At 55.5% G+C, this 13,384-nt stretch overlaps 1 protein-coding gene across 1 annotated transcript in view; it reads left to right on the forward strand.

The window, feature by feature from the left end:
* Ms4a10 (membrane spanning 4-domains A10) overlaps positions 1–3,874 on the forward strand; it is a 6,034-nt gene extending 2,160 nt beyond the window's left edge. Inside the window, exons 3-6 of the mRNA XM_015506781.2 lie at positions 228–284; positions 1,987–2,118; positions 3,208–3,318; positions 3,693–3,874. Of these exons, the coding sequence (XP_015362267.2) occupies positions 228–284; positions 1,987–2,118; positions 3,208–3,318; positions 3,693–3,809 (417 nt within the window). The 3' untranslated portion in view covers positions 3,810–3,874. The remainder of the gene's footprint in view (positions 1–227; positions 285–1,986; positions 2,119–3,207; positions 3,319–3,692) is intronic.
* Positions 3,875–13,384: the final 9,510 nt, after the last annotated feature.

Below are 13,384 nucleotides of genomic sequence, written 5' to 3' on the forward strand. Positions count from 1 at the left end.
GCCGGTGGCTGGTCCCAGCGGGAGGGGAGGCTTTGGGAAGGGGGAGCAGAGGCACTGCAGGATGTTCCAAGTGCAAGGCCCAGGGAGGAGCTGGCTTTATCTGGGGAGAGGTTCTCTTCCTCGCCTGCCACCAGCGGGCGGTTTTCTTGGAGAGTGGAGTGAGGGGAATTTGTGGGTTTCAAGAAGCCCAGCTTCTCCCTCCCTTGACTTTCCCATGGGGCCTGCAGTTTCTCATTTCAGGGATCTCCGCATTAACGGTGGTGACATTTCCCAAGTCCTGTCTGGTGAGTTGGTGCCTTGAGATCATTCCCGCCCTCCCAAGCAGGGGGTAACTAAGGTCACCTGTGTGCAGTGGCAACTGGACAGGCAGCTCAGGAGGATTTGCTGGGAGCAGTCACGGGCCTTTAGAACAGCAGAGGGCCCCTGAGCAGAAAGGTCCAAACGCAGGCAGGTGAGGGTGGCTGGGAGGAGAGGAGCCCAGAGGCTTTGATCCTCTCAGTAGGAAACGGCACCCTGGTCCCTCCAGTCTAGAAGGGAGCTTTGCTGGCGTTTTGATCTCAGTCACTATGTGGCCATCCTCCCAGAAGCCAAAGTCCCCCAAGTGGGAAGTTTGAGAACCACGCCTGGTCTGCTTCCCTTCCCCAGTCTGGGGCTTGCTTCTGGACACCCCTTGCTCCTCACTTTTCTCGCCATCCCCTGTCCTCCCTCAGCCCCAGTGGTGGCCCTGTCACTCTGTCCTGGAGGGGACATCCAGCTTGCTCTCCACACAGCAGCCTGAGGGATCGCTGTGGAATACAAGACCCTCCAAGCCATTCCACTACTGTCAACCTTCCCGGGTCCCCGGCCGCGCTCAGCTTGCCTCCAATGTCAGCAGGCCCCAGCCCGCACCTGGATTTCCTCTGCCAGGCAGATGGGACCGTGGTCCTGCCTGTGCTGCCCGGGCTCCCTGTCCTTTCCCATCTGTGACAGTCTTACATCTGTCCTCCTGGAGGTCTTCCTGCCAGCCTCTGTGTCCCCACAGCTCTTTGCCCAATGCTACATTCTGCATGGGCAGTGGCTGTAAGAGCATCTCCGTAGCCAAGAGTGGTCCAGGCGGGCGCAGGGCAGGCATCCCCCACCAGACTGAGTGGGTGGAAACGGACAGATGACGGACGGAAGGACCACACCTGCATATTGTATTCCATGGCCTCCACCCACGGCAGGTCCTCCTGCCCCTCCCCGCCCTCTGCCCCGGAATCCCTGGCCTGGTCCTGCCATGTCTGTGCCCCTCAGCCTGGACTGGGTGTGGCTGTCCCCTACCCCCCTCAGAGACAGAGAATAGGAGGCAGCTGGGGCATTGAGCCCAGCAGAGGCTGCTCAGCAAGACCTGCCCATCCCCAGGCCTCGCCTGCCTGCACTGAGAACCGTAAGACTCCCGCTTCCGACACCTGAGCACAGGGAGCTCTTACTGAAAAGAAATCCATTCTAATATGAAACTTTGTTGATTCCACGGGTTCACAGTCTTTCCTTTGATAAGGGTTTGCATTTGGCATCATGTTCTTGGAATAACGCTTGACCCAAGAGGGTGGTGGACACAGGACCACTGTGGGATGAGCAGAGAGGGCGTGCAGACACTAGGTGTGAGGCCTGGGACACCTTCGGGGATACTCCTGTGCTTTCCTGGGGGGTGGCTCATTCAGGTCCAGTCCCTGGCCATCTGGTATAGGATGGTCGGGGCTGGCTTTGAGGGGATGTGGCAATGGGAAGTCCTCCATACCAAGCTCTGTGGACCTGTATCAGCTGTTGGGTTCTCAGCATGAGAAAGCTGGCTGGGTCCTCCTCAGTGGTCAGTAGCTCAAAGCCTCCTGTGTGGTGAGCAGCTTCGGGCCCAGAGACAGGCGAGTCCCTCTGGAGTCACAGAGGAAGCTCCCAGCAGGCCTGGGAGGAGCACCCAGACCCGAGTCTCCCGACACTGGACACTGGCTCGGCCTCTCTCTTGGCTTGCAGAAGGGGCTGTGCCTGACCGCCAACCTCATCAGCTTCTTCTGCGTGCTGGCTGGCCTGTTCGTCATCGCCAAGGATTTATTTCTGGAGAATTCATTTCCGTGGCCAATCTGGAAACCGTACCCCAACTCCACAGTGAGTGCCCAGACCCCAAGTGTCCTCTGACTCCAAGGAAGCCGCTGCCCCGGGCTTGGCTGAGAGGGAGCTTCCAGCTCTTGGGAAACCTCCTCCGAAGCCCAGGTGCAGGCAGCTGAGCCCTCAGCTGCTCCGTCCCCAAGGCTCCCAAGGGGATGGTCAGCCTTCTCCTGTGTCAGCATCAGGGAACTGAACAGGGCCCCAAGTCACGGAGTCTGACCCTTCTTTTATAGAAGGACAAACTGAGGTCCAGGGGGGCTGTCTGAGATCAAGGAGCGAGTCAGTTACAAAGCCAAGGCCAGGACCTAGAACTGCCCGCTCCCCAGCCCGAGTTCTACATCCGTCACCTACGAGCCTCCCAGCAGCCTTGTAGAATTGGCCAAGTCTACTTTGCTATTCCCACTTTACAGGAGTGAACACTGAGGCCCAAGATGCTAAACTGGGTGACTAGGGCCCCACAGCAAGTCAAGGATGCAGTGACAACCCAAAGCTGGGTCCGTGACTCCAAGCCCCACTAGCCACACCACAGCTGCCGATGCAGCAGGAGGTGGATTGGCCATTCCAAGGCCAGTACCTCTGGGCCAGGTTCTCGAGGTTCTGCCCATGGCCACCCGCTCTTCCTTATCTCCCCCAACACTCACACCCACACGCATGTGCCCACACACATGCACACACTTGGTCCCTACTGAATGTCAGCAGCCTTGGGAGCTGTCACCCAGCTGCACCATGGTCCTCAGCCCGCTCCTCCCCTCCCCCACTGTAAAGGGTGCTCCTTCTGTCCCATGTATCACCACCTGTCAAGAAAAGTTGGCTCAGATGACCCTAAGGCCACCTTCAGTTCTCCCAGGGACCCCCTGAGATTCCCCAGCCCTCAGACGTCAGCAAGGGCTCATCAAGAACCAGATGTGGAGCGGCAAAGGTCACCCCAGCCCCAGAGCCCCGCCCCGCCCTCCCCGCACACTCCCCCCCCCCGGGGGGCTGAGGCTCTTGCCACTGTGCCTTGATCTGACTCCTGCCCTGCCTGGCCCACATGAGAGAAGCGGAAACCCAGCAGGACCTGGTCCTGTGTCCCCTCTGCTCCCCTCCCAGAGCCACATGCAGAGGCTGGAGCTGGGCCTGCTCTGCTTCACCTTCATGGAGCTCTTCCTGCCGGGACCCACAGCCGTCGTAGCCTACCGTGGGGACCGCCAGTCTGCAGAGGTGAGTCCTCAAAAGATGGGGACAAGAGGCAGCAGCGGGCTCAGAAAGGGGAGAGAGAAGGCCGGGGTCCCGCAGTGGCACGTGCCGCTCCTTCCTGAGCATTGTGTAGGCAGCGCACACGGCGAGTGACTTACCTGTGGTGGCCAGGACACGGGTAGCAGGACCAGAAATGAGGGCCCTGTCCACTGACCCCGGCAGGCCTTTCCCCAGCTCCTTCCTCAAGACCAGGGAGGCTGGGAACGGTCACTCAGCCCCACGGAAGTCTCTGGATCTTCAGTTTTCATCTTCAAAATGGCCCCTGGGGAGGGCTCTGGGAACAGCCAGTCACACCACATGCATGAGCAGCAGCAGGGACAGAAACTCCTCTTTTGCAGGACAAGGACGATGCCTCCCTCATTCCCGACATGCCACTGGAATTCAGGGGACTGTCCCTGGGGCCTCCACCGACCTACGAGGATGTGACTCAAGGTGAAGAAAAAACTCAGGGGTGAAGAGGCTCAGCCCCCGGCGCCCCTGGACCTCAGAACTCACATGGCCCAGTCTCCCTGGCACAGACAGGAGCCAACGCCCACAGGGAAGGGGCAAATGGCACTGTTGCTAGAACCATCTGTGCCAGGCGCGGTGGCCACGGTGGGCTGGCCCCTCCCTCCGGCCCACGCCCTGAGCCCTCAGCACCTGGCGTGGCTGGTAAGAGCTGCCTCTTGGGAACCCAGACACCATCAGGCCCAGTTGTCTTCCCGGCCAGCCTCCAGAGCACAGCCCTGGCCCGCAGGTGTCCACGGTGGACTGCACGGGAGCCACCGAGGGGGCTCCTCAGAGCTGCGGGCAGCAGGAGAGGTTTCTGGGGAATCTGTGTGTCCGAGTGTCTGGATTTGGGGTGGGGGCAGAGGGGGCCGTGAGTCAGACAGAAATCTGTGACCACTTCTTCCCTCCAAACTCCCAGTGGCTCTCTGCCTCCCTGAGCCTCAGTGTCTCCATCTGAAAAGTGGACGGAGGTGACCCGGGAGCCTCTCCTGATCTCAGAGGCCAGAGGTCAAGAGTGGGATTCAAGGTTCTGGTGGTGACTGAGGTGGCCAGAGGCCCGGCAGCCTCAGTCCAAACCCGGCTGTCCTGAATAGCGAAGGCCAGGGAGAGATCCGCGCCCCAGGGCCCAGCTGCAGTCATCCAAGGAAATTCCTCCTGGGTCTGGCTTATTTGTGGACTGTGTGATGTTCTTACTATTTCCTTAAATTGATATTTTTCCCTTATTTTAAAGGGGCAGCTTTGTAGCAGCAACAAATGAGAAATCAGTATCTTTCCATAAGTAGACACTAAACCCCAGCAGAACATAGAGGAGGTGAAATTAAACACAATGTGACTCCCCACCCCACCTCGAGATCTCACCGACTGCTCCTTGTCCTCTTGTTCAACTCTGCTCTGGCCACCCTGGGGTCCCCTGAGGCTCCCTGGACATGTCAGGCACGCCCTGCCTCTGAGCTGTGGCCCTTGGCCTTCCTCTGCCTGGACTCTCCTCCCCCAGAGCCCACTCTTTCCACTTTACTGAACCACCAACTCTAAGCCAATGTCAACATCATCCGGCCTTTGTGTCCACCTGGGATGCAGGCACTGCGACTATCCGTTTCACACAGGCTCAGAGAAGTTCAGTAAGTTGTCCAAGGGCACACAGCGAGTCAGTGGCAGCCTGGCTCCAAACTGAAGTCCACCTACTGTTGACATGCGAGATTAGTCACAGGATGGCCCCTGCTCTCCTCAAGAGGTGCTTTCACTTGGGAGGGGATTTGCACCTATGAGGGACCACCACCCAGGGCTCCACTGCAAAGTCAGCCCTCATGGCCCACAAAAGCCCCATCCACCTAGTGGGCGTAATGCACACGGTACCCCCAATTTTTAGTTCTCTGGAATAGCAGGCCTCTGTCTGTGGGTGGGATGTCCTGGGACTGTTTGCCCTTGCACTGAAGATTCCAGGGTTCGGGGTTCTCTGAATTCTGCTGTCTGCTTTGTCACCTCCCTCACTGCCACTTCTGTCTATCACCTCTGGCTGTGGTCACGGGCTTACTCAGCACCTCTTCTCTCCACTCTGATCTGCTGCCTCTCGGTTTCTGTGGGCTGCATCTGGCTTTAGAATAAAATGTAAAGCTGAAGTCTCCCTGACCACGTGGCGAGAGGAAGCCGTGCAAATGTCCAGGACCAACCCCATCTCTCTAAAGATGAGCGGCTGGAAGAAATGAGTCTCAGCTTGGCTCTCTGGAGACCTAGGGGCTAACTCCAGCTCTGCCAGTAACTTACTGTGTGATCTCCACTCAGCCCCTTTCCCTCTCTGGGCCCCAGTTTCTCAGCTGTAGAAGAGGACATTGTGCTAGATGGGTGCTTGTGTCAGTGAAGATAGAAAGGACCCAGCTGCTCAGGAGGCTGAAGCAGGAAAAGGACAAGTTCAAGTTCAGCCTTGGACAAATTAGTGATTCTATGTCTCAAAGTAAAAGAATAAGACTTGGGCTATAGCTCAGGTGTAGAGCACTTGCCGAAGCAGATGAGAAGCCCTGGGTTCAATCCCCAGTATGGGGGGTAGAGTGTGGTGGGTGGGCGGGGGGTGCAGGGTGTAGAAATGGCATGTGACTTGATTCATATTCTTTAAAGGTCAGTAGATACGAGATTGTCAAAATGACCTTCCTTTAAAAGGATGTGGCCTTTGCCACAGCCAAGCAGGATAAGCAGACCTGAGAGGAGGACGGTCACCTCGGCCGTTGGTGTCTTCAGCAGAGAAGGCAGAGTTTCCAACACCAGGTTAGAAACCACAAGCAGATCTGACCATGGAGTTGAGTTTGAATGAACTTGTCAACTTTTTCTTCTTTTTTTTTTTTTCCTTTTTTGCTGTCCTGGGGATTGAACCCAGGGCTCTCTATCACTGAGCTGCATTCCCAGTCCTTTTTATTTTTATTTTTTTTTTTATTTTGAGACAGGGTCTCACTTATTTGTCCAGGCTGGCCTTGAACTTGTGATCTCCTGCCCCAGCTTCCCAAGTCACCGGAATTACAGGCATGTGCCACCATGCCGGCTTTGAATCAATATTTCTATAGGTATTCAGCCCGTAAACTAGACCCAAGGTCATTTTGGCCCATTATGAAAAATACTCACACAAACCAAAAAGTTAAAAGAATAATACAACAAGTGCTCTTAAAAAACTCTCCACCAAGATTAGAGGGTTAACATTTTGCCTGTTTGCTTTCTCGCTTTCTGTACTGATATCTCTTTTATCTGTGTATATACACATGCACATACATAAATTCATATATATGTACCATTTTGTGAAACTACCTCAAAGTAAGTTGTAGAAATCATGACTCTTTGTCCCTAAATTCTTTCACCTGCATTATTTCCTAATGATAAGATTTTTTTCTTCTACAGAATCTCAATTGTCACACTAAAAAAATTAGAAATAATTTCCTAATTCTAACATCCTGTCCATATTCAGATTTTCCCCCCACCAAACCAAAAAAGTCTTCATTGTGATAAATTTTTAGCCTGGGTCTAATCACATTTTACGTATTATATTTTATTATCCAGGAGGGACAGGCTAGGTGAGCAGTGGCTTCCGGAAATAATGAGCACATACACCCTGTAGAGGTCAGGGGCAAGAGCAGCTGAGGTGGTGGGGGGTAGACAGAGCACCTGGGGCCCCCCACCACCTATATCACTTTATTTTCCCTTTACTTAGAACAGTTCTCTGCTTTGTTTCATGACATGGACTTTTTGAGACACGTTGGTTTGTGGAATGTGTGATGGTCCCCTGGTGGGGCCTCTCACTTCTTCCTCCCCCACCTCCTCCCTGCAGCCTGGCAGTAATGTCTAGGGCTTGGTCCCGTGCAGGAACCTCTGCTGAGAAGAACATTCTGGAAAGGATTCCTCATGCTGTACCCCACCTGGGGCGCTGCAGGGAGGGGGACACTCGCTCCTCCATTAGCCATGCTGGGCCCAGGGAGACAGTTTTATTCCTTTTTCCTGCAAGAGTTTTTATTTTATGAAACAGCACACATCACTAATCAAATAGGAAAATGTTGCCATGTGTCCTTCTGTAATATATGAACATACACGACAGGGAAACTTCAAATGCATTTAGCCTTCACTTTATAGCACTCAGTTGGAAGCAATGGCTTAAACGCCGTATTTTTTCTTTTTACTTAGAGTCGCTCCTTATCACATGCATGCAACAATGCAGAGTCTTTGGGGCTCTCCCTGGAGGGCACATATGATTACCAGTGCCACAGCCAAGTCATGGGAACCTGCAAGTCTGCATACGGGCTTGGGAGGCTGAAGGGGAGGATAGCCAGGTTCTCTGCCTGCTCTGGCCCTTGAGGCTTCCACAACCAGGAGCCAAAAGAAGGAAGACACCATAGCCCACATCTCTAAGCAACACCTCCTGCAGTCAGATATCAGCTCAAGGGCCTGGGAGCAAATTAACCAGAAGCCTCTGGTGTCTGGGTCCCCACAGCCAGGGCTTTTCCACTCCCTGGAGAAGACAACGCCCAGTGAACTTTGATCCCGGGAGAGACAGGCTACCCTGTTGAGGTCAGGGGCAAGAGAAGCTGCAGGGAGAGGGGGGGGGGCGGTAGAGCACCTGGGGCTCCCCCACCTCCTAACTTCCTCCTGCTTGCAAAATTTCACATATTCTAAAAATCATTGAATTGTAGGGGGAAAAAATGAGTCCATCTAAAGCAATTTATTAAATAAATAATGATACAGCTGAGCATGAAGGCACACACCTATAGTCCCAGCAACTCGGGAGGCCGAGGCAGGAGGATCACAAGTTTGAGGCCAGCCTGGGCAACTTAGTGAGAGCTTGTCTCAGAATAAGAACTAAGAAGGGCTAAGGATGTCACTCAGTGATAGAGTATTCCTGGGTTCAATCCCCAGTACCACTAAATAAATAAATATGACGATACAAAACACAGAAACAGTTAAGAATCTCGAAGGTAGCACTGGAAAGATTGGGAAATAAGGAAAGGAGATCTTTTCACCCTACCCTGCCTTCCAAAAAAAAAAGTGGACTTGCACTCTGTGGTTGAGATTGAAACTTCCCTGTGGCCTTGAGCCTGGTATTCTACTTTCTATGCTCATTGACCTTTTGCGTTAGAAGAATCTCTGTGGATCATTTCACCCTCATGTATCAGATGGAGAAACTGAGGCCTCGGTGGGTGATGGGGCTTAGTGGAGATAGCCAGCAGCCTCTGCGTTGCCCCTCTGCCCATGGCCCTCCTAGCCCCAACCCCCTGCTTCCCTGGGAGCCCAAGAGCATAAGAAATATAAGTCCCATCTGTGTCTGACCCGTCCTAAGTCTCTGGCTCCCAAACCTACTGTCTCCTCCAGTCTGTGAGACAACCCTGCAAACTAACCCCACCTCCACCCCAGGAGCACACTGCGAAACCCCAAGGTTCCCGGAGGCAGGTCCTGAGGCTTGTCAGCATCTCGATCATTTATTCCCTGCTTCCTTCATCCCACAGGAAAAAACTGAGCTCCTGCCGCGCTGTGTCTGGGGCAGATCCCCACGTCAAACCCCGACACGTCCCCAGCCCCCAGAGGTCGACCCTGTTGGGTGAGCCCGGCCTGAGTCAAACCATCACACAACTAAATGTAAACCCGCTCTCAAGGAAAACAGAAGGGTTATCAGAGAACATGATGGAAACCTGACGGGGAATTCGGTGGGGTTGGGGAGGAGAGGGGGTCGAGAGTCAAACACTCTTGGACAAGGGGTACATCTTTTTTTCCTATTTCAATAAACAAAAATAAAATTACAGTATAAATGAATCTTATGATTGCTCCCAACCATAAGACAAAGAATGATAGAACTGGAAATGACCTTGAAGGTTATGATCTGGTCCAACATCTCCATTTGACAGATGGGGAAACAGACTCAGGAGGGGAAGGGGTGTTCCAAGGTCACCCAGCTTGTACCCTTAGAAGCAACCAGCTCTCCTCCCTCTACCGTTAGTCCCCTCCTCGTGACGCCACCAGCCAGCTCCTGCAGAACAGTGAGGGACATTCCTGCTCCCTTCGCCAACTCCCACACGGGGTCCCGACCCCAATAGCACCGCCCTCCAGCTTTTCCCAACTGTGGCTCTGCGCCCCTGTCGTGACCCACAGAGGTGGCAGAGAAGACTAGGAAAACTATCCCTTAAAAAAAAATCCAGAAAAGGTGAGAGGGTCCAGGAACACGGAGGACATGGGAATGGCCAGCGCTGGAGACAGAGCAGAGGCAGTCACCATGGCCCACCCCAGGATGCCAGCCCCAGCCACACCCTCCCAGGTTCAGGGCAGCCCGGGGAAGGTGTCAGGATTGGCAGGTGCCACTTGTAAAAGGACACACAGGCTTTGTGTAGGGAAGTAGCCTTTTCTGCTGGGGATGGCTGGGGATCTCTGAAGGAGCCTCTCCTGGGGCCTCCTCTAAGGTGCTTGAGACGGTCTACAGGACCCAGGGTGCACACCATCCCAGGCCTCAGGAGGGCCCCTCCCCAGATTCTCACAGTTGGTTTGCATCTGGCACGGAAGATGACACTAACATGTACAGAGCCACCTCTGTGTGCCACGGCCGTGTGGGACACTTTGCACGTAGTCTTCCATTTGGTCCCACAAGGTCCCACGGATGGGTATCTCCCTCCGCTTTGGAGGTGAGCAAAGGGAGGCTCGGGAGGTTTGCTGGCTTGCTCAGGTGAGGGAGGTGTGACGTCCAGGCAGAGTGCCCGCAGCCAGGAGGCGTCAGGAGCATCACCAAGGCCCAGCATGGCCCGCAGGACAGGAAGGATGGGAGGGGCCGGTATTCTGCAAACTGGCCTGCTCAGAAGCGTCACCTGGGACACCCTGAAGGCAAAGCTTCCCAGGTGCCTCCCTGGAGATCTGATTCTGACAGCCAGCCATGAGGCCCAGGTGATGGTGTTTTCAGCCCGTGTCCAGATGATTCTTAGGATCAAACAAGAAGGGGCAACACCGCGGAGAAAAGAGAAGGGACTGTTTCCGGGTTCACTGGCAACTTGAGATGTTTGGGGGGTGGTTATTTTTGCTTAGGGAGGCATGAGGCACTATGGTGGACAGACAGGGGGATGGGAGTTTGGCCTTCTGTCGCTGTCCATCCACAGCCCGTCTGAGTTGAGCAAACCGAGGTGATGCCCCTCGCCCCCACGCGGGAGGCCTGGTGATCAAGCAGGGGACCCAAGTGAAGTCTCCAGTCCGTGATGAGGGGCTACCAGACAGGTGGAGCTGGGGGGCTGGTAGGGGCGGCAGGCGGGAGGGGGAGAGAGCAGGAAAAGCCAGGCTTCCCAGCCAGCGGTCCTGAAGGCACGCCCAGCTCCTCCGCTCGTTAGCGGTGTCAGCTCACGCAGACCCCACAGTTCTGGAAGGCAGGGGGGAAACTGGAGATGGCCGTGGAGAGAAGGTACCAGGTAAGAGGCAACCAGCTCCCAGCCCCCAGCAGGGACCTTCCTGCGTCTCCAGGGTGTGGCTTTGTCCGTGAAAGGTCTGGGCGCACACCGCTAAGTGAATGGCATGGTGATGTCTCCTCCTGTGGCCTTTGATTCCCACCAGCCCCGTGTTGCAGACCCCTAGAGTTGCTGGCCGTGGTGGCCTGTCCTTTGGTTTTAGTGACTACGAATTACACCCACACCGTGTCCTACCTACCACCTTCCCTAGTGACGAGGCTTTTCAGATGGGAAAACGAGACCCAGGACGAGGGCATCTGCCTCATTCTTGGGCCCCAGATGTGTGGGCTACAGACACCCTGAGATGGCCGAGGCCAAGACCTGGGCTCCAGCCCCCTCCAACAGGCTTCAGGCAGCCCTGCCCACAGCCCACCTGCCTCTGAGGCCAGCCCGTCAACGGTGACAGTCAGCCAGTGATTGTCTCTTCCCTGGAAACCCCAAGGGCACCGTGGCAGAGCCCAGAGGCCCTGGGGATGCCCACCCCACCCAGGAAGAGCTCTTCCACCAGGGAAAGCCAATGAGTCTGGGGGTAAGTGGACCCCCTAGGCCCACCCTTTACATCATCAGCTGCTACCGTGGCCCTGGAGGTACGGGAAGAGTGTCTGGGAATATCAGGAACGTCACAAAGCCATCCCAGCAGTGACACAGTGACAGGTCCCACAGGGCCCAGGGAACATCAGCCAGACAGGGAGAACAGATCTGCTGGGTTTCCCCGCGTGCCCCCAGCTCCAAAACTCACAGCAAAGGGCTGGGCTGCCGGCTCCTGGAAGTCTCCTGCTTGAACCCAGAACCAGGGGCAGTGCTCCCAGCAGCACCTGTCCCCTCCCCAGGCCCCAGGAGCCAGGCAACATCCTCCTAGGGCTGCTGTGGTGAGGGCGACTTCTCCCCAGTTCCCTCTGCTGATGCCCCTCACCTGTGCTACCCAGGGTCTTCCCACTGTACCTGCCAGTGTGGCAGAAGGTTGTGCCTGCCCAGCTCTGATGTAAATGCAGGCAGCTGAGCGGGAAAAGTGGGGGAGCAGACATTTGAATCCCAGCACCTCCATTCACTGCCTGTGTGGCTCTGAGCCCGTTTCCAAAATGGGGTGTCACCTACCCTGCTGGTGACCACCAAATGTTGGGGGGAGCAGAGAGTCCCTGGGAGAAGCTACTTCTCTTAGGTGACCCTCAAGAGGCACAGTGTCAAGGTCAGGGTCAAAGAGCTTCTCTCAGGGTCACAGACACCTAGGAGACTGCTGGTCACACTCTGGGACAAGCGACTATGTGCTTCTGGGCATCACGAAGGCAGAAGCAACCCTGTGCTCTAAAAGGAGAGGTGGAAACTGGAGATGCCACAGGCAGAGAGTAAGGAGCTCCGGCTTTGTCCACGGCAGAGTCCCCGGTCCCAGGCCCTGTTCCTGCCACCTCCTGGTGTGGGTATCAGGAGAGCTAACTAATGATTCAAGGCACAGGGGTGAGTACCCTGGAGACTCGCCAGTGACAGAGCCACCCGGGAAGGGCTGCAGAGACCCAGGGACTTCATTTTCTCCCCAGGCCCACAGGGGAGAGTTTGAGTCTGTGACATGGGACTGGAGTTGCAGGATTAGAGCTCTCTTGGCTGAGGGGAAGCCCAGGTCCACCCCATGGGAGCACCCAAGCAGGACTGGATGGCCCAAGATGGAGCGGGACGGTTGGGGTACTCGGCTGCTTCAGAGAATCTGGGGGCAGCATGAAAAAGGGCCAAGCCCCAAAATATACAGCCCAAGGAGGCAGAAAGGTGATGTTCCCAGGGACGCGCCCCCTGTGATGGCACTCACGAAACGCAGCTGCCAGGATTGTGGCTTGATTCCTGGTCCCAGATCAATGTCACCCTGTCACCTGGGCAGGTGGCTTCCCTTCTTTTAGCCTTAGTTTTTTGTTGTTGTTGTTGTTGTTGTTGTTGTTGTTTAATCAAAATAAGGAGCTGGTCACTCCCTCCTTGAAGCATGGTCCAGGGACCAGCAGCTTTGGCATCACCTGGGAGCTTGTTAGAAATGTGGCCCCAGGCCCACTCCCAGGGGCAGAGTCAGCCTGCACGTTATAGTGAACCCCAAGCTGTTCATCCAGGTTCGAGAAGTCCTGGACCAGGTACCTGGGAATCTGCAGTGGCCGCCCACTAGGCTCCTCCTTCCAAGCCAGCAGAGTGTCAGGGAGACCTACCACCCTCCCCTGCTCCCAGAAGGCCCATTTCTCTCGGTTTCGTGTAGGAGCCCTGAGCCTTAAATACCCTCGGCTCTGCATGAGGGGTTCACAGGAAGGCAGGTGCTGAGGTTCCCCAAGTCCATCAGTCCTCCTGTCTCTCCGTGCAGTTCTGCATCTCAGGATGAACCACCCCGTCACCTCAAGGGATAGCATGGTTCACCGGGTGAGTTTATCAGCCATTGTCTCTGACTCTGGGCACAGCTGTCCTGCCCATGAGGGACCACGTTAAGGTGGATACTTACAGGAGCCTTTGCACAGGATGGAGGAAGAGTGGAGATCGGACTCTGTCCTCTATCCTACCTACTGTCCAGTGTGAGCCCCCAAGCACCCTCCCTTCTTGTAGGAGCCTCCTGCCTCTAACTAGAACCTAAAGTCCCAATCCCT

This window comes from Marmota marmota, unplaced genomic scaffold, assembly GCF_001458135.2.
Source record: "Marmota marmota marmota unplaced genomic scaffold, marMar, whole genome shotgun sequence".
NCBI lineage: Eukaryota > Metazoa > Chordata > Mammalia > Rodentia > Sciuridae > Marmota > Marmota marmota.